The sequence below is a fragment of the Trichomycterus rosablanca genome, chromosome 24 (genome assembly GCF_030014385.1).
Source record: "Trichomycterus rosablanca isolate fTriRos1 chromosome 24, fTriRos1.hap1, whole genome shotgun sequence".
Classification (NCBI taxonomy): Eukaryota; Metazoa; Chordata; class Actinopteri; order Siluriformes; family Trichomycteridae; genus Trichomycterus; species Trichomycterus rosablanca.
In genome coordinates, this window is record NC_086011.1 from 18,760,082 (window position 1) to 18,783,175 (window position 23,094).

Sequence of the window (23,094 nt, forward strand, 5' to 3'; positions counted from 1 at the left end):
TTCAAACTGTTTTTGGGAATAAGGGACATGATGTTCTTCAGACCAAGAGTAAAAGCCCTGATTGTGACCCAGGCAAAGTTTAACAGCCAACATTTGTCATGGTACAGGGGTTTATCAGTGCCCACAGTGGATTTAAATGCTGAGGGGTTCTGACCTGCATGGGTTTAGCAAGACGGTGACAAGCCTGCATGTGTTCCAATAGTGTGGCTTTGCAGTAAGAGAGTGCAGGTGCTAGGCACTGATCTGTCTGCAGCCATAATGTCTTAATGCTCTTTAATAAGCGTGTAAGTTAAATAAGTGTAGAATCTAGATGTGAGTTCAGAAATGGGGTCGGACTGGTCTGATCAACATTACTGAACAATAGAACACTCAGCATCGACTCGTTTCTGAGGAAATGGTGTCTAACCTGTTCAGCCAGCTTGTACAGACAATAGTCAGTGGTATGTGTTTATGGGTGAAAACATCTGAGCTATGTAGACCAAAAATGACTGTATGTAAACTTCTGACCTGAACCGGATGATTTATTTTCTTTCTGTTACCGTGAAGCTTTTATTCTTTTACAGCCCGGACAAACAAACTGTGCCACCGCCGGCTGGTGAAGGTTCACGTCCAGCTCCTGATGTTCTGATTAATGTTTGACTGAATTCATCTCGACATACTTGGTCATGCCAAACTGTGGACGCGCACAAGAAAGAATCTGTTTAATGATTAGTACTGATTTACGTCAGCAAATAAATCTCTTTTGTCCAAGAAAAAGCTTTATTTATATAAACCCTCCGCTATATTATATATATATATATATATATAAACCCTCCTCTATATTTTATATATAAATCTTCCTCCTTTTCTGCACTAGATTTTGGAACATGAGTGGAGATTCACTTTCTTCCAGTCACAACAGCATTACTGAGGTCTGGCACCGGTGCTGGGCGATCCATCCAGGTCTGGCTCAGAATCAGTCAAGTTTCTGCACACCAAACTATTCATGCATAAATTCATGCATTTCCTTGTTGAAACTAAAAAGGAAGTTCTCCAAATCGTTAACAGAAAGTGGAAGCACACAATTCTCTTTTTTGTTGCATGCTGTTGTTGTTTTAAGATACCACGGCACCACGGCCGAACCACCAAAAACAACAAAGCAGAAACAGAAAGCCATTGTAATGTTGCATTGTTGTTCACAGCTCTGCACAATACTCTGCATTGTGTGTTGTTATTGTAGAGTTGTGTATGTAGCTCCTTGGCTGTGTACATCTAATCATTGCAGCCATTAACTGAAGGTGCTGGTGTTGCAGCCTGTTCTACCTTTTCTACCACGACGTTTGATTTGGGCGTCTCTCCCACTGGGCTGAAATGGAATCGACTGACTTGAAAATAAATCCTCCAACTGTGGTGTCCATATGCCCAGTGCCTGGACGGACACGTATTTGTCCTCTTTTGCAAGCAAACCAAACGATCTTAAGCTTCTAACGATCATAAGTAATTTTCCTGTCATTGGTTTATGAATACATAAAAAAGACTCATATTTGATTGGTTTAAAGTCTCTATTTTTCGTGAGGACGTCCACCACTTTACTGTGGAACGTCTGGCCCTGAAATGCTGGTTAATGACTAAATCTGAATAACCGTTCACGCTGTCGACACACCAAAACAAAAAAACAGCATCCAGCTCTGAGTGGTCGCTCAGCGCCGACTCATTTGGAAGATTCAGAGATGAATTAATAAGTAGAACCTTCATTAATGTGCTGATTTTATACTTTTGTTTGGTTGTCACAATTATAACAAGGTCACAAGTGTGTCACAATTATATAAACCTTATAGACACAATCCTGACCACCCACTTTCACGCCCTTGTTTTTGGGCTTATGGAAGTGGCCAACCTGGTGCCAATTAGAAACTTAGAAGCTCATTATGGCGCAACCTTGTTCATATTTATAATTTAATTCTTTATAAATCTATCATCATGACTCAAAGTCGAATCCACCTCTTAAAGGTGTGTCCACATAGTTTTGGGTTCTGAAACACACCTGTGTATGTAACACACCTAGCATAAACTGTACATGTAGGTTTGGGTTCTGACCTGTGTACTTCTTTACTAAACAGTATGTGAGTGCGGGTTCGAGTCTCAGCGAGCTGTTGTGTACACTAGAATGCGGGGGTCTGTCGGTGGGCGTGGTTTCGGCGGATATTATTGCGTCAGCGGTTTCCATGGAGACGGTTTATCATAGATCTGAACTGTTATTAACGCTGTAATGTTTGAAACGCTGGATTTATTTAACCATGTTTGTTTGCACTGTTTATCTGGACGCGCTGAACTTATGAGCTATTTAACCAGGGCAGTTAATCACACCTGGTGCAGGTGAGTGAGTCAGGATCATTAGCCACGCCCTCTTCCGGGAATACCTGCGTCTCTGAGGTACCTGAGAGCGCTTCTGTACCGCGCTGAGACCGTCAGAACAGATTCAGGATTTTTATGGATTATTAGAATAACTGAGGCAGAAATGAAGCTGACTTTAATGTTCGGGTGATTTCAGGACGTTGTGATTTCAGGACGTTGTGATTTCAGGACGGGTTTCAGGCTCGGTGTGAACATGAAGCCCAACATGAGACTGGATCTGAACTACAGGTGATTAGTTTTAGTTTTGACATGTTATGGTTCACATGACTGTGATGTGTGTTGGTTTGTCTCGGTGTAATCTCAGGATGGAACTGGATTAACAGGCTGGTGGATCTGTGGTTACAGATTTATACAAAAGTTTACACACCCCAGCTGGTTTTAACACAGTTTGTTATAGGAACAAAAGTTTGACTCATTTCGTGTCGTGCTAAAAGTTTATCTATTAAAAAGTTTTTTATTTAATATTTTTATGTTTAGTCCCTAAAAATATGTTGAATTCAACTAAATTTCTTCTTAAAGTTTTTATATTACATTTACATATTACATTACATTACATTTCTTATTCTAGTTATTGAATTACATAGTGTTGTTCACCAATACGTGGGTACTTTAATACGTGTGTACTGTAGCTTAGTGGTTAAGGTACTGGACTAGTAAGCATAAGGTTGCTGGTTCAAACCCCACCACTGTCAGGTTGCCTGTTGGACCCTTGAGCAAGGCCCTTAACCCTCAATTGCTTGAACTGTACACTGTATGTTGCTTTGGTTAAATGCCGTAAAAGTGCTGTAATGTATCTTGAGCTGCTGTGATAACTGACTTTCCTTATGGGATTAATAAAGTATCTATCTATCTAAATTCAATTCAAACAATAAGATATGCACTAAAATGGGAGTTAGATCACTTATTCTTGTTTGGAAAATCAATAAAAGATGAAATGTAACCACAAACCATGTTTTATATTTATTTATTTACATATTTATGTATTTATTCATTTATTTATTGCATTAGATCTTATCTGTTCATCTGCTGGAAGCAGTGTGATCTTTTCTTCTGCTTTGTACCTTTATTTTAAGATCCTGACAAAATGACGGCTAACATTGAACCAAAATATGACCAAATGTATACTTATATACTATATTATTTATAGTCTGCATTTCACTTTGCACAATCTTCGTGTTTTTATAGAATTATATATCAGAATTATTTAGAAGAGCTGAGAAATATAAAAGGCAAAATAAAAAAAAAACAGGAATTAATTTGGCATGAAAGTATCGTTCAGTCTTCGTCTTTTGTTTGTGGTGCACAAACGTGTGCTATAAATAACATATTCACCCCCTTTAATATACAATGTTTTCTGCACTATATGGACAGAAGTATTGGGACACCTGACCATGCGCTTGTTGGACACCTCAATCCAAAACCATGTGCAGTTATCCTGAATTGCTCCTTCTTTCCTTTGTAGCTTTAATATCACTCTCTGTTCTGGGAAGCTTTTTCAAGACTATGAAGTCTGCCTGTGGGAATTTGTGCCCACTGAGACCAGGGCTCTGTGTAGAGGAACTGGAGCTCCTTTGGACACAGCTAGCCAAACCACGTCTTTGTAGAGCTTACTTTGTGCTAAGGGGTGTAATCATGCTGAATGAGAATGGGGAATTCCCCAAACTGTTGTCACAATGTTAAAACCATATCGTTTACCTCATGTCTGTGCACTGATCACACTTTTCACTAATCAGATCATCGATGCTTGTGGATTTAATTGTTAGTTTTTGTTTATTTTGCTTCAGAATCTGAGGAAAGTGAAACTGCTGAGTTAGGATCATGCTGTGGGTATTTGTGCTCCTTGTGCTGCTTGGAGCTCCTCTACCTGCTGCAGGACTAGAGAAGTTGCACCAACAGAGGAACATCACCTGCTCCCAGGTGAGATGTTCGATCTGTAAGAAATATGTTTGTATGTGAAAGTTTGGACATCCTGTGGTGTCAGGAACTGCAGCTAAGGTGAAACCATGACCTCTGACCTTATCACAAACCCTGTGTCTGTGTGGACGCCCGGCCAGGTTGGTGGTTCTGCTGGGATTCTGTTGTGAAATTTGGTCCGAATGGTCAGACGTTAAAACACACATTGCGTTGACCACAGCTGAGTGAGCTTTACGTTGTATGTTACGTTACAGGCTCTGAGCCAGTGCACCGTCAGTGATACCGACTCGCTGGTGCTGCCAGGCGATAATGGGCCGGTGGAGGTTTCGGAACTCGACGCCACGGCGGCGTTCTGCTGCAGCGAGAGCCAAGAATGCGTAACGTGTGTTCGGGTTCGAATACGAATCAACGTCCTGTCTGATAAAGAGGGCACTGACAAGCAGGCGTCAGGAGATTATGACGACGAGGATGAAGGTGAGGACGTGCAGTGTACCGTGTGTGTGTGTTTAATTTGTGATGCATGCATTGTAAATCATAAGATTACACAGAGCAAACGCTAAACACACAGATGATTATGGAACTATACAGTACAGTATAAAAAGCGCCTCCCTAAAACCAGATTAGATTAGATGGATTCAGATTCAGGTACATGGCAAGTGCAGATAGTAGAATTGTGCAAAAAAAAAAAAGAAATATCAGTCAACTTATATTTAAGATTAATATAGTAGTTATAACTACGTACATACTGTATATAGTTTAGGTTTAAATACATATACACATTAAAATAAGGATAGAATTAGAAAGGTATATAACATCTACAGCTCATTATTACACTTTCAGAGATGGAAAAACACTAAATTCATGTAGCTGGATCACGATACAAGATATGCAAGTCTTTTCTGATAAACTCTACTGACAATCACGAATCGTTTCTTGATTATTTTATTATATTTTGTTTATGCATTTTCTCCCAACTTTTAGCGTGTCCAATTGCTCTATTGCGTCACGCTTCCTGTCCACTAAAGCCGACCCCGGCTCTGATTTCAGGAGAACGAAGCTAACCCATGCCCCCTTCGACACGTGGGTAGCAGCCGTATGCATTTTGTCACCTACACTAAGCGAGTGCATATATGCGAATCAGCCTTGTGTACAGAGAGACACACCCTGATCCTGATCCGCACTCTTTTCCCGTCTCTGTGCAGGCGCAATCAACCAGCCAGCAGAGGTCGTAGTGCATCAGTTATGAGGAGTCCCTAGCCGACTTAATGCCCCACCCCTATATAAACAACAGGCCAATCGTTGTTAATGTGGCTGCTCAGCCCAGACGGCAGGCAGAGCTGAGACTCAATGCAATGTATTCGAGATCCCAACTCTGGTGTTCTAGAGTGTGTTTTTACCGATGCGCCACCTGAGGGGACGTTTCTTGATTATTGACTATAAATAGGAATGAAGAGTGAGTGTGAAGGACCAGTGTATGGAATTATATGTGTCATTATATAAATTAAAGGGCGGCACGGTGGCTAAGTGGGTAGCACTGTCGCCTCACAGCAAGAAGGTCCTGGGTTCGATCCCCAGGTGGGGCAGTCCAGGTCCTTTCTGTGTGGAGTTTGCATGTTCTCCCCGTGTCTGCGTGGGTTTCCTCCGGGTGCTCTGGGTTCCTCCCACAGTCCAAAGACGTGCAAGTGAGGTAAATTGGAGACACTAAATTTTCCATGAGTGTGTTTGATATAACCCTGTGATCTGATGAATCTTGTGTAATGAGTAACTACCGTTCCTGTCATGAATGTAACCAAAGTGTAAAACATGACGTTAAAATCCTAATAAACAAAACAAAATATAAATTAAATATGTAATTTTGCATAATTTTGTAAATATACGTGTGTCCCAAGGATTAACAGTAGTTGGAGTGTGAAAAAACGCTTCTCTGTAATCTGGTTGTTCTGATCATTGTTTTCAATGTCAAGCAGCTTTACAGAAATCCAGCTCCAAAACCCCTAATAAGAAGCCTGGGGCAAGAGTGACAGGAAAAACCTAAATATAAATATTATAAAGCTGAAAAGATTTTTATTAATCAATTAAATGTAGATAAAATAAACAGATGCTATACAGAATTTTAAAAAATCGACTGAAACTATTAAAATCAATAGTTAGAAGATGTGTCCATGTACTTTTGGCCATATAGTGTGTGTGTGTGAGTATGTGGTAAACATGAGCGAACTGTCCTGTTATGAGGAAATGGACGTGGTCAGGGAAACAGAGGAGCTTTGTGCTGATGTAGCTCGGTTTGTTATTTTCTATTAAATGTTTGTTTTGATCCATTTGACTGATAATTTTTTAATGTAAATTAAAAAGTTTGTGGTCAGGTTGCTCAGATCTGTTATTACTGATTATCCACGTGTCCGTCTGCCTCAGCGTTCTCTTCTCTGTCTGTGTGTAGCCGCTATAACAGTGCGTTACTCCTTCGGCCAGAACACTCAGTACAAGAGGATTAGATTCGCAGTGACCGCGGCTTCATCTGAAAATAAACGTGGGGAGGTCGCTGGAGTTGCTGAGGTGAGAACAGCGGAATCACTGCGGTGTTCACCGTCAGACGAACGTTTGCTTTGGGTTTTAACAGCCACCAAAACACTCACTCACTGTCCTGTGTCTAAATACTTTTGGCAATGTCTGGTATCATGCAGGCTGTTAATCACACATACACATCTAGTGAATTAATCAAAACTGAAGCTCCAGTACAAAACTAAAGAAATACCAAACAACACAATCATGGCTAATCAGCTGCGTCTGGAATAGGGAAACGTGTATGTCTCATTTTTTAACAGATAATCTGTAAAGGTTCTGAGCTGGTGACAGGACAGCTGTGTTTAAATCCAGGGATTTAAGTAAGCGCTAACCTTAGCTTAGATGACTTTCTGTCCCAGTTGTAGGCTGTAAAATTCCCAGTACGTAACACTTACTCACTGGTTTAGTGAAGAGACTTTATTACGTAACGTCCTCCTGATTCAGCCGTGTTTTTAAGTCACTGTGGCAAAAGTAGGCTCTTCCTCATGCCAGCCGAGGGAGTGTTGGCACCATCAGTCGTTCCCTCTGTATATCGAAAGTAGAGGTGAATTCTGAGCTGTTGTAGCTGTTGTGAATCTAAACAGCAACTAGCAAGAGGCCTCGGTTAAGGACCCAACAGTGGCAACCTGGCGTTGGTGTTGCCTGCACAATTGACCCTCCAACTAGCCCTACTAACCATGTACCTTCACAGATGAGCTCCCAGTGCCCGCTTTAGTCCCAATTTACCCTGGATTATTGTTACTATTATTTCATTTTATACAGCTGTTAGTAATGTATGTGTGTGAGACTTATTAATAATAATTAATAGATTGTTAATGTACAGTTGTCCATATAGTGTCTGAGCTCAGTGGTCAAGATACTGGACTAGTAAAAAGAAGGTTGCTGGTTTAAGCCCACCACTGCCAGGCTGCCACTGTTGGGCCCCTGAGCAAGGCCCTAACCCTTAACTGCTCAGATTTTATTCAGTCATATGTGTAAGTCACTTTGCATAAATGCTGTAGATGTAAATGTAAAGGTGTGTTGTTGTTGTGTAGGTGATTCTGTTGGAGGATCAGAACGCGTTCCTGGGTAGCAACGTGAACGTCTCAGTGCAGTCCACGTACAAAGTGGTCAAATTTCCTTTAGAAGGTGAGAGTCAGGGTATGAGACGTATTTATTATATTTCACCTGCAGCAACATCAAACCACAAATCTGAGTAAAGCTGTAGACATGAATATACATCACTACTTTATAATCTTATATTTCCTTCTGTCCATCCATTCATCCATTCATCTATCCAACCATCCATCCATCCATCCACCCTCCATGATTCTGTGTAAATAAGCGTCCGTGTGTAAACTGTTTCCTGTGGGTTTCTGGGAAGTGTGGATCCTCTGTATTGTTTGAGTGTTTCTGAGAGCTGATAAACGTTGTTTTCTGCTCTTTGTTTGCAGTGTGTCATGACGCAGGTCTCGCCGAATGTAAACGTGAGTATCTGATCCAGCTTCAGTCGCTCACCCGTCCTCGTTCTCACTTTCAGTTTGGATTTTTTGTTTTGTGCGTTTACAGCAGGTTAATGAATAATCCAGACCAGTGTTTAGTTCTCCTGCCTGTACTTCCTTTTTCTCTATCTAATCTAATTTGCCTCATAATAACAAAACAAACATTTTTGATTCAAAAGAACAAATACGCTCAATTCTGTCAAACATGGACAATTATGCTTCCCCCCTCAGTTTTCCTCTCGGTCTAGTCGTATCCAATTCACCTCTACTGCTGCAGACCTCCACGTGTACGGAGATCCGTATTGCACACAGAGAGTCACGCACTGATCTCCATTATCCCTCGTCTCTGTGCAGTGCCATTGACCAGCCAGTAGGTTGTAATTGCAGTAGGAATCCCTACGGCTCTCCTGTCCTCACTTGGATGTGCCCGGCCAGCAAATAACAGAGCTGATGGTGGACTAGCATGTTGTTGTTGTTTTTTGCTGCACCACCCGAGCGCTGGACAATAAACATTTAGCTAAAATATTAATATTAACAAACAAATGCTGGTATTGTCATGAAACTAGTCTGGGATTGAACCAGCTCACTGATGTGGAAGAGAACGCTATAACACAAACACACATTCACTTCTGGTCGTGTGTAGCTTTGTTAAATAGCATATAAAATTTGACTGGTTATACTGGTGTGAATGTTTCCCAGCTCCCAGAATCAGGATCGATCAGATGGACGAGCGAAACGGTGTGCTGAGACTGAGAACGTACAGCGAGGAGGAAAATCAGTCAGATTCACTAATCATGTGTACCAAACTCCAGACCAACGGACAATGTTCGGTAAGATTTAGATAAGCATTTTATATTGATTTTATACACCTGTTTGCAGTGGGCGTGGCTAAAACACCTGATCTCAGAGAAACCATAAGATCTGAAATCTGGTCCCAGTTCTCGACACTTGAGAAGGATGTTTGTATAAATACAGAAGCTGAATTCTCAGTGATCTCTGGTTTTCTTTGCAGGAGTTGAAGAACTGGACCCTCCCACTGCACACCATTACGCCCTGCATGTGTTTCCAGGTACCGTGCTTTTATTTATAGCTTATTTAGCGGGAATTGAATTTCCGTAGTGTGATTTTTTACTTTTATCACAGTTTCCTTTAATATCACATTATGTCACTACTGAATCCACTTGGGCAGTTGTGGCATCACTGAGACTCAGAATTTGAGCTCCAAACATAACTGTGCTTTAACACAAAGATCAAAATATACAAAAGATCTGAGTTGGTTTTTTTTTTCATCTACTTGAGAAAACGTGGCATTTGCTTCAAGGATGCATAAAGCTCCTAAAATTAAATAAGTACAATAGTCAAAGTTCCTTCTGATTTTGTAGAACTTGTAGAGCATTTTATTGTACTTTTTGTAGCTCTTTTGTATGTCTTTAATCCCTTCTGTATTCTGTGTGTGTGTGTGTGTGTGTGTGTGTGTGTGTGTGTGTTTTAGGCTTGGAGAAAGAGCTCTCTGTTTCGCTCTGAAGCCTGCCTCTTCGAAAAATACACAGGTAATTATTGTAACCTGTACAACAATATTAAAACGACTGTTATCGATCGACCTGTTATAGGTCATTAATTGTTAAGTGATGAATGAATAAACGCTTGATTTATACTGACAGTGGAAAAAAGGTTCCGTTTATTTCCAGTAGATAAAAATTTATATTTAAATTGAGAGCAGAGCTGAGACTGCTAGTGTGGATATCGCACATCAGCTTCAGTGAGATGAAACTTGCATTTGTGGACATGAATTGACTGTCGGCTGGTCTAAAATCTTTGTATTGGGTGTAAGATCATATCTGAAGAATAAAAGGTCACATCTTTAATTTTATTAAGGTTTAAAGATCTATTTTTTAAATTATTATAGTTTTGAACAAAGCTGTAGCCATGAATTTAACATTGTAAGGGGTTCCTGCCATTTTAAAACATTCCTGCCATATAAACAACTGATGGGAACACTCACAGATCTGAATCCCGGGGGCCGTGTGATTAGGACCTTGATTTCTTTCTAATAATTTGCCAGGACTTTCATGGCTGTGTTGTGCTGTGCTTTAGTTGGACGAGGCGTGACTGTAATGTTTGTCTGTTCTTGTCTTCCTATCATGCAGGATTCAGACAGAACGTGATAAATAACGTGTCCCTCACCGTGAGACACTTTGAAACCAATGAAGGACGTCCGGCGCTGAGTTGGGACCTGAGCGCCCCCTGCAGGGTGCAGGCTGAACTCTGGCTCTGCAGACTGGATGGCGTTGGGTGCAAAGAAGTGCCCGGGTTCAGAACCAGGAGTAACATCAGCACTTTGTGGAAGGAGAACAGCAGCATGCTGTCGGTGAGTTTATGTTCAAAACTACTTCACAGCAACAACCAAGATTTGAAAAAAGTAAAGAAGTCCGAGTTACAGCTGTGGCACCGGCCTGGTCGGGCACTCTACAGGCACAGTGCCAGTCGGTGAGCCTTCCTGGGCAGCGTGGGTGTTGTGCATTCAGGAGAATAGGCAATCAAATATGTCTAAACTGGGTAAAAAAACAGGTTTAACAGAAAAGTGAACCAAATGTACTAAAAATACGTCCCAAATAAATAATGTTTTATAAACTTATTTAACCTAATGTTAAAGTCCATTTTGCACCAACGCGTTCTAATGCTGCCTGGTTTGAAACTCTCATAGTTTTTATTAAATAATTGAGACGCTAAGGTGATATTGTATTAAATCTCGTTCTACACTGAGCACTTTCACTATTTTGGATCGACTGTGTATGTTCATGAAGCATCACCACTTTTACATCTCTACAGATCTCAGGAACATTCGACAACATCCACTCCAGAGATCCTCTGCTCCACTGTGTGATGGTAAGAATTTTCCCATCAGGCCTTTCTTCAGAATGCAGTACTGTTTCTTGTGCAAGTACTAATAACAATTACAGCTTTTGGTTTTCACTGTTTAGTGGTAAAATCACAGATTTAAGCAATTGTTTTGGAGTAAACACACTGTATTGTTGAAAGTAAGTGGACACCCCTTAAAATGATTGAGTTCATTGTTTCAGCTACACCCACTTATCAGCTAACAACTTCACAGTTAAATAAATAAATTATGTTTGGGTACGACCCGTTCCTGTATCAGCATGGCCAAAAATAACCCTCAAGACATGGTTTGACAAGCTGGGTAGGATGAACACCAGAACCCTAATCTCAACCCCAATTAACACCTTTGAGTACTTTCACTTTGGTACTTCATGGGTCCGGTGATAACACATTAAAATCTTCACCTGGATGGATGCATGTTAGGTTTTATACAGACTAAGCAGAATTTCCAAATGCCCTTTTTCAAATTATTTAATGTTAATTAAATCATTACAAATTAGCATCATAACCTGCGCTGTGTTCATGTGTTCTTGCAGTATAAGCTGGACGGAAAGACGTTTGGTCCTGTGTGCCAACATAAAAGTGAGTATCTGACTTTATTATAGAAATATTAAGATCCAATTTCCAATGAATAATAATTGAATGCTAAAGTGGTCAGGTCCTGCTGTAAGGATTGGTTTGGCTCTTTTGATTTGCCCTTGTAGCCGTTAGGTGGCGCTGGAGCAGAATTGCTCTCTCAGTGCTGTTGGTCCTCATCCTGGCTGCGGTTGGAGCGTTTGTGATCTGGAGAAGAACCAAAGGTGAGTCCATATTGAATTTATTTATCGATGTTCAATAATGGTGTGCTTGGTTGGTGCGACGGTCTATCACGCTCGCCCACTACCTCTGACATCAGGGTTTGGATCTCAGTGGTGATTGTGGTGCAGAAAGGAGTTCGAGACCCTTGATCAAATTCACCCAGTATCTGCTCAGTCTCAGATTCCAGTCAGTTTTAATGCCGGCTGTGTTTCCTACTGCATGTCCTCAGGCCAAATGGAGTTCACTGTTTAGTGCAAGGCATTCTGGGAGACAATACGTTCTCAATCACTGTATTCATGACTCTCCCAGTGCTGAATACGTCTCACTGTTTCTGACTGTATTACATGTTCATGTTTTATACAAAGTGCTACTGTGTAGTGACCCCAACTCTCTCTCACTCTGCTTCCTTTATCTCACAGTCTGGATTTCCCAATCAGACCCAACGCATCATTCTCAAGGTACCACACCCAAATGTGCACACACACACATGTGGACTTAAATATGTGGATTATTGTATCCAATATTAGTGTTAAAATGGGCAGTGGTAGCTCAGTGGATAAGTCATGGATTAGTAATCAGAAGGGTGCCGGTTTGGGTCCCATTGTCACCAAGTTGCCACTGTTGAGCCTCTGAGCAAGGCTCTTAACACTCAGTTGCTCAAATTGTATTCAAATTCAAATTGTCTTTCTTATTTCTCTTGTCAGGTCAGTGTGGTAAGGTGTTGCTGATTCACTCGTCGGGTTCGGACTCAGTACAATCAGACAAAGTGATCAGGTTTGCTGAGTTGTTGTCAGAGCTTGGTGTTTCTGTATCTCTGGATCTGTTGGACCAGAAAGCAGTGAGTGCCGTGGGTCCAACCCCGTGGCTGCACTCTCAGCTGCAGAACATCCATATACATAGTGATAAGATACTGCTGCTGCTCTCCCATGATCCTCTGCTCCGTACCAAGGAATGCTGGGACAGCTGGAAGGCACAGAAGACTACAGAAAAGGTAACGGGAGAGGGCAGCAAGATGAAGGATAAATGGAGCTCAGACGTTTTTGGCTCTGCCCTAAACTACATTGTCCATTCTCACCTGAAAGGCAGCGCTGATGAGCGCTTTGCTTTGGTGCAGTTTGACTCAAAACAATTGGACATGCCGGAACCTCTTCAGAGTTTGAGGCTGTATAAACTACCCTCAGACTCAAAGGATCTCCTTGCTGACCTCCAAGCCAGGCACCAAGAGAACATCGGGCCTCGGCTGAAGAGGTTTCTCTGGATTTGCAGGGCGTCTGCCAGGTTGCAGAGGGGGCTGATTGATTATGAAGAGCAGCGGTCAGCCACCAGGTCCACAACTACAAAAGTGAAATTACTGAACATGGACAGGAAGCAGAAGGAAGAGGAGATAATTCCTCTACGAACTGAACCTTAACATGCAGATATCAAGCACACCAGCCCTGAACACATCAGGTTTGTGTTTGAGGACAGCAGACTTTACCTACATTAGCAAATCACTGGCTTATGTACCAGGTATATTTTCTTAGCTAAGAGAAAAATTCCTTTTAAACTTTGTTTTGTTTGTGCAGAAAAGTCTTAGTATAATGTTAGTATTTATTTACATATCGACTATTAAAGTGAAGTCTTACAGCTGCGTAAGCTAATTAATTTAGTTAGATCATTAATTTTATAACTTGTAGTCACTTTAAATCCAATGTTAAAGTTTACCTGACAGTCATGGCAAACAAAACATGTGCCAGTTATTAACTAAACCATATATCGTGATCATTTATGCACTGTATTGTTGTTGTACACACTTCAGCATATTACCACTAACTCTGGGTTTAATTCCTCATGCTGCCTGCTTTGATAGACAGCGTTTTTACACATTATGCTCATATTTATTTTACAGTCTTAACAGTCTTAATAGTCTTTCTAACTATTAAGGGGACATTATATAACTTGGCAGTATAAAACTATGACTTATGTAGTGTTCATTATCTACCTTATTATGCTGTGTAAATGCAGAATGAAGAGTGATTTGTAGGATCCCCCGGTGGAATTCCCAGTGCTCTTGTGTATGGGGTTTATTTGAAGGATGTACTTTACTTTCTCTCAATGTGGAGAGCTGAGTGAAGTTTGGTAATACACAAATGTTCAGTCAAGGTTATGACTGCAAAGTCGGGTGACTTATTTAAACAGTGTTTTTAAAGGGTATTGTGGCAGGAAAAACACAACAAAATTACTGGACACACTGTCTTACATACTAAAAAACTACTTCAGTTATGGCACTGCTGGGTTTTCAGTTCTAAAAGTAATGATGAAGAAAAAATACACACACATAACTTGCCACTGTAAATGTGTAAATATTACATGCATAGCTCATATATTTTAATGTATTCAGTATAATATAATTACATGATCATATGTGTAATATTATACAGTCAGCACTCTGTACATGTAACATAGTTATTTTGTTTAAAATGGATAACTGTAAAAATTAACAAATATAATTAGTATTTAATTTGTTCAAATGTAATTTAATAAACAGACCATATTTTTCCTTAATAAATAAATACTAAGACATGAGTGTTGGGTGTCATTTTGCTTAATTATCGTCAATATTGATAGCGTAATAGTAATAGAGACCTCGCTTCTACCCATGTGTGGCTATAACAGCCCTAATTGTTTTTGTGAGGACTTGTGGAAATGTGTGTGTGTTTCTGTGGAACTGTGTAATAGGATTTTTGATGGATGGCAAGGTCTGACTTGTAGTCAACATTTTACTTCATCCAAAAGGGGTTGAGGACAGGGCTCGGTGCAGGCCACAGAATGTTTCTCACATGAAACGTATTAAACTATGGCTGCGTCCGAAATCACATACTTAAACAGTACGGACAGGATTCGAGGAAGTGTACACTGCTGGGCCGTTAAAGCAGGACGCTCTTTCAGTACGCAAGTGCGCAGTATGCGCGCAACCTCGTACGTACTACGTCCGCCATCTTACCGTCTCATCGCCACAGTTATAACAATTTTAAAATTGGACAAAATTAAGTCTGTTGTTTTCCACAAAGCTACTCGTAACCTTATTCAGGGTTGTACTTAATCATAACATTTTTAATGTTTGTCTTACTCCGACTGACATACTAACCGCTCTCGCATACTGTTTTTGCGTACTGTTGGATGGTATGGAAGTATGCGATTTCAGACACAGCTCATGTCTTTATGCACTTGACTTGTGGCACAGTCATGCTGGAATAAGAATGACCTTGCCTTAACTGTTCCCATAAAATGGAATGGATGTCTTTTATTTTTCATAGTTGTTTTTGTACGCCTGTTAGCACCGGGTGTGGGTGAAACACCTAAAGTTGATAATTAGGAGGGTGTTCACATACTTCTGACCATATAGTATATAATTTCACCTAGGATAAATTAGGTTCCAGATTGTAACACTACTTGTGTTTATGTATTTATAATAATAATATTATAACATTTTAATCTGTACATTTAATCTTAATCTGACATTAGTAAGTATATACTGTATACTGTATACTGATGACCGTTAATCAGTCAGAACAGTGACGGTTATTTTAAATTTAAATCCTCTCAGTTAACGGTCACTTTAAATTTAAATATAGCACGAGCGCTTTTGGCGCCTAAAAATACGCACGAGCTGCTGCTGTTCTTTTTTTGGACGTTACAGTCGCTCCGCCCACCGAGCAGCAGCAGTCTGAGCTGAGTGAGCCGAGTGAGAGGATGTCTGTCTGTGAACTAAGTCGTTTATTTGACTTTTAATGTGTATTTTACTTCAGATTTATACTTATATAGATTTATACCACCTGTATATGAAGTAAACAGCTGGAACACAAAGGTAGGAGGTGAGATTTTATATATTTAATGTTATTTAATTGTTCTGTGAGTATTTACTCTCATGGCGTCGTGAGAAACTAAGCTGTGGAAGCAGCAGATAAATACACAGTGCTTTCTTTCTTTCTTAAAATAACAGTAGTTAAAATATGTAATGGTACTTTTTTGGAGTATTGTTTGTTTATTTGTTTATTAAGATTTTAACTTCATGTTTTACACTTTGGTTACAGTCATGACAGGAACGGTAGTTACACAAGATTCATCAGTTCACAAGGTTATATCAAACACTCATGGACAATTTAGTGTCTCCAATTTACCTCACTTGCATGTCTTTGGACTGTAGGAGGTAACCGGAGCACCCAGAGGAAACCCACACGGACACGGGGAGAACATGCAAACTCCACACAGAAAGGACCCGGACCGCCCCACCTGTAGATCGAACCCAGGACCTTCTTGCTGTGAGGCGACAGTGCTACCCACTTAGCCACCGTGCCGCCCCCTTTTGGAGTATCAAATGTGCAGTTAGAGCTACACTTTTTAAACACTCACCTGTAACTATATCCAGGTAACTCGAAATCAGGGGCGGCACGGTGGTTAGCACTGTCGCCTCACAGCAAGAAGGTCCTGGGTTTGATCCCTCTGGGTCCTTTCTGTGTGGAGTTTGCATGTTCTCCCTGTGTCTGCGTGGGTTTCCTCCGGGTGCTGCGGTTTTCTCCCACAGTCCAAAGACGTGCAAGTGAAACAAACTGGAGATACTAAATTGTCCATGACTGTGTTGGATATAACCTTGATGAATCTTGTGTAATGAGTAACGACCGTTCCTGTCATGAATGTAGCCAAAAGTGTAAAACATGACGTTAAAATCCTAATAAACAAAAACAAATAACTCAAAATCACACAGTTCCGCCTCTTAAAATACAGAATATATTCAGATTAATTAAACAAATAAATACCACTGCACACTGTTATACTGTTCTTTACCACTTAAACAAGAATCCAAACCTTTGTATGTATAATACTACTAAATACCAAAGTAACTGTAAAATACAGCATGGGTGAATATTTTAATAAGGATTATTAATTTAGAGTTTAGATTTACCAGCACTGTCTAAATTCCCTTTAATTCTACTAGTGTTTTATGCAGTAGGCAAGGTGAATAACATTCTGCTAATAAGAGTGTTTTGAGGAAAACTGGTCAACATTGATGGGAATATGTAGAGAACACAAAGAAAATTCATTGTTCTAACAATTTAAATGTGTAATGTAAGAAACAGTACCTGTACGCCCTGTCCACACAACTACAGATATCTTTTAATCTTTTTTCCCAAAGCAGTCAATGGTTATAGTGTTGCTCAAGAGCCCAACAGAGGACCTCCCATAGATAGATAGATAGATAGATAGATAGATAGATAGATAGATAGATAGATAGATAGATAGATAGATAGATAGATAGATAGATAGATAGATAGATAGATAGATAGATAGATAGATAGATAGATAGATAGATAGATAGATAGATAGATAGATAGATAGATAGATACTTTATTTATCCTGAGAGAAAATGATTGAAGTCCAGTACTTTAACCACTAAGTTACCTTTAACCTAGTTTACATTTACATTTTCAGCATTTAGCGGACGCCTTTATCCAAAGCGACTTACGTTACAGTATACAGTCTGAGCAACTGAGGGATAAGGGCCTTGCTCAAGGGCCCAACAGCAGCAACCTAGCAGTGGTGGGGCTTGAACCAGCGACCTTTGGATTACTAGTCCTGTCTGACACTACCAAGTGGAATTGACAGTTGGCAGAACGTGCTTAAGAAAATTGGTATCTGTTTCAGGAGGTTTTCAGGACTGTAAAAGATAAAACTGTAGAGGGCGATGTTGTGCACTGTGCTACTCCTGCTCCTGCCTGCACTGACTCTGGGTAACAACTGCTCCGAGCACTGCAAAGCCTGCGGAGGACCCGAAAAAGACCAATGCCTGCAGTGTCTCCCAGGGTTCGCTCTTCATGACACCGAGTGTGTGGGTAAGGTAAATGAGTGTGTGTTCTGCACCGGCGTACGCTCGTATTACAGCAATCTTGTGTCTGAAGGTGTTGTTTACGTCGTCCGAACAGATATTGATGAGTGCGGTACAGAGTTGGATAGATGTCCCTCAGATGCCTACTGCATCAACACACATTCCTCTTATGAGTGCAGAAGTGAGTATAATGAAAGCAGACTATTATAATACTAATTAGCATCTTGTCCAATGTATTCCTGCCTCTGTCCTGGTGTTCGTGGGTGACGGATACTGACCCAGATTGTATATGTAAAGAGCAATGGTCTAATCTTTTTTCTGTAGGTTGTGACCCCGCGTGTGTAGGCTGTATGGGTAGCGGTCCTGCTCGCTGTAGGAAATGTGCTCCTGGATACAGATCATCAGACCTGAAGTGTTTAGGTGAGCATGATTGAGGCCCTGAACTCTTGTGTGTCACAGATTTGGGTCAAATCAATAAACACGGTGCCGATACAGCAAACACTTGTTGTAAAATGGTTTGTTTTATGTACTCTGGCTTCCCTTTGGGGATTCTTCAGTTTTTAATAAGGGTGGAGATGTACGGTGCTTCATACATCTATATATGGAATAGACGGTTGTCTATAAGAACCCTGCATTGTGCAGTACTACAGTAATAATAAACAAACCAGCGATGCTCATTAGTTCTTTCACTGACAGATGATTAGCATAGCTCCTGTGTGTGTTTCAGATATTGATGAGTGCGGTGAGGAGGTGTTGGCCTGCTCTGATGTAAATGCTTTGTGTGTGAACACTGAAGGATCGTTTCAGTGCCAGTGTGCGCCAGGCTTTACGCGCAAAGGCACCAAGTGTCTGAGGGATCAATCACCTGGTAACTTACCCACCACACAAAACATATTACAATACGTAATAGTAATTGGAAGGTTACTGGTGTAAGACTCACTACCGCCAGGTTGTGTACACTGTTGGGTTCCTGAGCAGAGCCTTTAACCATGAATGGCTTGGACGCTAGTTGCTTCAGAAAAAAGCGTCTTTCCAAGTGGCATAAATGTAAACGTTGGTGTTTTCGGTCCGTCCCCTTTTCTGTCCTGCAGTGGGTGGGGAGCGGGGTCTGCTGGATGAGCTACAGGACGATGAGTTGGAGGTGCTCAAGCAGATGTTCTTCGGCGTGTTGCTGTGTGCTCTCGCCACGCTGGCGGCCAAAGGAGACATGATGTTCACGTCCATGTTCATCGGAGCGCTGGCGGCTACGGCGGGGTACTGGCTCTCGGACAAGAGCGATCGGCTGTTCGACAGCTTCGTAAAGGGCAACTGATGCTCACAAGAGCACGAAGGGGAATGGACGCTGTGGTACTATTACAGATTGTGTGATGTTTCAAGAACTTGTAACCCACACTTTGCTGCCCGCATGTAGTCAACGGGTTCACCTAGAACACCTTATAGTTAGGAGCTTAGTAAAAACACTAGACTAATTAAGGCAAACTTTACACTTGACCATGAGTTTGTTGGACATCCCATTTCAACAAAGTAAGCATTTCTCACAACACTTTAAGGTATGCCTGTCTGTGGGAATTTGTGCCCATTCAGTCAAAAGATGAGAGCATTTGTATGGCTGGGTGCTGATGTTGGGGTTCCGCAGGGCAGTTGTAGCCTAGCGGTTAAGGTACAGGACTAAGACTAAAAAAGGTCGCTGGTTCAAGTCCCACCACTGCCAGGCTGCCAATGTTGGGCCCTTGAGCAAGGCCCTTAACTCTCAATTGCTTCGACGATATACTGTCACAGTGCTGTAAGTCGCTTTGGACAAAATGCCAAAAATGTACATGTGTTCCGGTTCGTTCCAGAGCTGCTGAGGTCGGGGCTCTGTGCAGCTTTTCTTCATGTCTTTATAGATCTTGCTTTGTGCACAGGGGCACAATCATGCTGAAGCAGGAAGGATCCTTCCCTAAACTGATGCTGCAAAATTGGAATGGTTTAATTTCCTCTCTATCATTGATTTACTACACCTGTTAGCAATTGTTGTGGCTGAAACACATAAATTCAATGATTATAAGCATTGTCCCAATACTTGTGTCCATATAGTGCATCTAGTACACGTTGGTTTGATCCAACAGCTCATTGGTTATCAGCTTATTGACTGACTGGCTGTGTTTTGTACAGAAAAAAAACACTAAAAGCTTCTAATTTCTGCAAGAAAGTCACTTTTTATTGAATGATATAAACCATCTGCCAACACTTAATATTTTAGGTTAAGAACACACACAATAGCAAACACCTAACATGAGACTCAGAATCCATGCTGAACTCCTCCACTCGCAACCAGTAACCATCAAGACATCTTCTAACGATGGGCTTCTCTCACACACACACACACACACTCACTCACACACACACACACTCACATAAATACTCATGCAGTACTCGCACTCACACACACATGGCTAAGACGTTCGGGTCGACATCCCAAGAACATGCTAACACACTTCCAGCTATTTGCACAGACGAGGACGGACCAGTCTTTAAAACTCGACACGTGAAGATGCAGAATATGTCTAAGCACTGATGCATTGTGGGACGCAGGCCCACGTTTTACACACATTATTCATTCAACATGCGTACACTCACAGTGAACGTATTGTTCTGTACAGCATACATACATTTACATTAAAAAAAAAAACTAATGACAACAAATTATAAATAAATAAAAGTAAAAACACAATTTTAAATAAAAAAGTTTCTTTTTCTGGCATTGGTCACAGTGATTTGATTCCTTTTTTAAATCTTTTATCCACAGGTTTGACATCACAAACTGAAAACTATACAACTGGCACATAAATGTGTTTCATTTTTATCCTCAACAACCTCATCAGACGTCTTTTCATGAGCCCGATGATACATCCTCAACCCTACGACTATTTATATTCTTATAAATTATATTTCCATTTACAACACATATTTCTTTTCATATGAGGAGATTTACCTCCTGCTTCAAGTATTCAGTGCTTAAAGGACCTGAAAATGAAGAATTAAAATAAAAAAACCCTTGACCCACAATGAGTTAAAACTTCTACGTCTTTTTTCTCAGTGTCATTTTGTTCCAGTTTTCCAAAACGTCTCAGAAGAACAGAGCCTAAAGAATTATAAAACAGAAGTAGCTAACAAACTCTAACCGAAGTGCACTGTGGAACAGCGGTGCTGTAAAATAAAGAAGACACTTTGGAACTATGATGTGAACATTGATTGTAAGCAACAGAATAACGTCCTAAAAGTGACACATACACTCTCAAACGAGATGCTTCATAGCAAGATTTTCCGTGACCACAGCAACAAGTCGACATCCTAAACAGCAACACCGGCTAAAGTTTGAGCAGTGATAGAGATGCATGTTCAAACAACACAACCAACACAGTCCAAAACTACAGGAACCGGAGAAGGTTCTAGAGCAACGGTGGTGGCTAGCCAGCTAGAATTGATGACGATATACAGTATTATGCAACAGCATCAACACAGGACGGAAAAGTAATTGCACATCAGCTGTACAGGATTATTAACAGTCATCGACCTTATTACTGTACACTAAACATCACAGAAATTAATTCCATGGTAGTGAGATGAAAACAACCACAAAACCCAAGAAAAAAGGCAACTTGACTAAAACGAACTGTATAATTAACTTAGTTTAACCAGAACAGTGATGGTGGCCCACACTTTAACCAATATAAGCCTTCAGCTGCACCAAAGAAGCGTCTGACCAACCAGCCTATTCTGCCTTCATTATGGTACCACTGCATTTTATTGACTTATTTATTTTTGCATAGATCTTCATGGCGAGATCTTGTGATAGGCCAAACACTTAAAGAATAAGACAAATGGAGACATCACAGCACTTGTAAGGTTTCTCCTCATTTTTTCTGATAAATATATAGTTTATTATTTATAGTTGCACATAACGTGTATTATTTTTTATTTCTAACATGTATTTTTTGTAGAACCCTGTTGAGGCACCAGCCACAATGCTCAGAGGAATCGGGCAGTAAACTTGATCTTCAGTGCTCCTTCAGACTGAACCCCTAGTCACAGCAGAATCTCGACTTTCGCATTTCTTTGCAAAACAGCTTAAGTAAGATCTCAGTCATAATATAATATATTATAATAGTTTATAAATGCAGCCATCTGTATAAAACTAAAGCATACTGATTTGTCTCTAATCATCCAGTCTTTCCTTGGTAATAGCAATCTTGCAAGGAAACATCAACTATGCAAAGATTCTCAATGATCTCTACCTGTCCAGAAACAGGCTAACCTGTAAGTCGAGACTCATCAGCATCGAGCAACAATAGTCATACTGACATAGTTACATAACAGGAGCACCCGAACGTCGCCCTTAATCCTCCAGTGTCTGCTAATATATTCTCAAACCAGAATCCAACCAAGTAAGCATCTGTAGATTTGTGCTGAAGCGTATGCTTTCAGCATAGTGAGACGCTAGCAATGGCTGTTTCCGTCTGTTATGTGTAAGCACCAGTAAAAGCACCATTAGAGATAAAACCCAGACTCGGGTTTTCTTTATTGTGTTGTTGTTCATCATAATGATCGCGGCAATGTCATGAGCGGACGTGGCTGTCGAAGCATCTGCCGAGATTTAAAGGGTGGAGGAGGTGCAGAAGTGCACGGTGACCATGGCGGCTCTGCTTTGACGTCTTGGATACTTATCTGTTGCTTACACATATGTGTTATAACTATGCCATGCTAACGTATCAAGGAATTAACAGCAAATCGTTAAAAATAGTGAAACTGCTGATTCTAGGTAGCTTGAATTAGGTTAGCTTACAACAAAAGGCTAACGTTATTAACATGGCCAAACACAAGCTACTTTGGTCTAGATTCAGAGCTAAATACAATACTAAAGCAGTGCTGTCACTGGAATCAGTTGGCTAGATAAGCAGTTAGCTAATAAAATGAAGTATAAAATATAGCTGGTGGACTAGCATTACACTGGCCGGTTGTTTGAATACTTGATAGTTAACTAATATTACCCAGTATAACTATTTATTTCCTGTGGTACGGAGGTGTGTGTTTGTTTTGCATTGTCAAAAGCTAGTTCCACCAGCTTGCTTCCATTGCAGTAGGTTAGCGACACATAAATAGCTAGCTAAATAATAATTTAAAAAAAGATGCATCACATAGTTT

At 40.6% G+C, this 23,094-nt stretch overlaps 2 protein-coding genes and 1 long non-coding RNA gene across 6 annotated transcripts; all 3 read left to right on the forward strand.

Annotated features, from left to right (window-relative positions):
* The first annotated feature begins 4,212 nt into the window (after positions 1 to 4,212).
* On the forward strand, positions 4,213 to 14,357 carry il17rc (interleukin 17 receptor C). Its single transcript, XM_062986131.1, has 14 exons — positions 4,213 to 4,311; positions 4,563 to 4,782; positions 6,746 to 6,861; positions 7,905 to 7,998; positions 8,304 to 8,336; positions 9,051 to 9,181; positions 9,364 to 9,420; positions 9,844 to 9,901; positions 10,499 to 10,719; positions 11,181 to 11,237; positions 11,786 to 11,831; positions 11,954 to 12,049; positions 12,467 to 12,505; positions 12,752 to 14,357. The coding sequence occupies exons 1-14, from the start codon at positions 4,213 to 4,215 to the stop codon at positions 13,456 to 13,458; spliced, it is 1,974 nt and encodes a 657-aa protein (XP_062842201.1). The 3' UTR covers positions 13,459 to 14,357.
* A 1,400-nt stretch (positions 14,358 to 15,757) lies between these two features.
* LOC134301888 (protein disulfide isomerase CRELD1) lies at positions 15,758 to 21,905 on the forward strand. 4 transcript variants are annotated; one of them, XR_010007486.1, is made up of 8 exons: positions 15,758 to 15,901; positions 17,730 to 17,917; positions 18,008 to 18,091; positions 18,235 to 18,330; positions 18,638 to 18,778; positions 19,002 to 19,257; positions 21,723 to 21,793; positions 21,894 to 21,905. XR_010007486.1 is itself a non-coding variant. In XM_062986812.1 (7 exons), exons 2-6 carry the CDS (start codon positions 17,770 to 17,772, stop codon positions 19,220 to 19,222), a joined length of 690 nt encoding a protein of 229 aa, XP_062842882.1. In that variant the 5' UTR covers positions 15,758 to 15,901; positions 17,730 to 17,769; the 3' UTR covers positions 19,223 to 19,257; positions 20,699 to 20,951. The 4 variants fall into 4 exon arrangements, 3 of the variants coding, with proteins under 3 accessions (XP_062842882.1, XP_062842883.1, XP_062842884.1); XM_062986812.1 differs by lacking the exons at positions 21,723 to 21,793; positions 21,894 to 21,905 and adding an exon at positions 20,699 to 20,951; XM_062986813.1 differs by lacking the exons at positions 21,723 to 21,793; positions 21,894 to 21,905 and adding an exon at positions 20,699 to 20,951 and having other exon boundaries at positions 15,758 to 15,894.
* Positions 21,900 to 22,456, forward strand: LOC134301896 (uncharacterized). The gene is made up of 2 exons (XR_010007489.1): positions 21,900 to 22,024; positions 22,138 to 22,456. It is a non-coding gene; the product is annotated as an uncharacterized LOC134301896 (long non-coding RNA).
* The last annotated feature ends 638 nt before the right edge of the window (positions 22,457 to 23,094 follow it).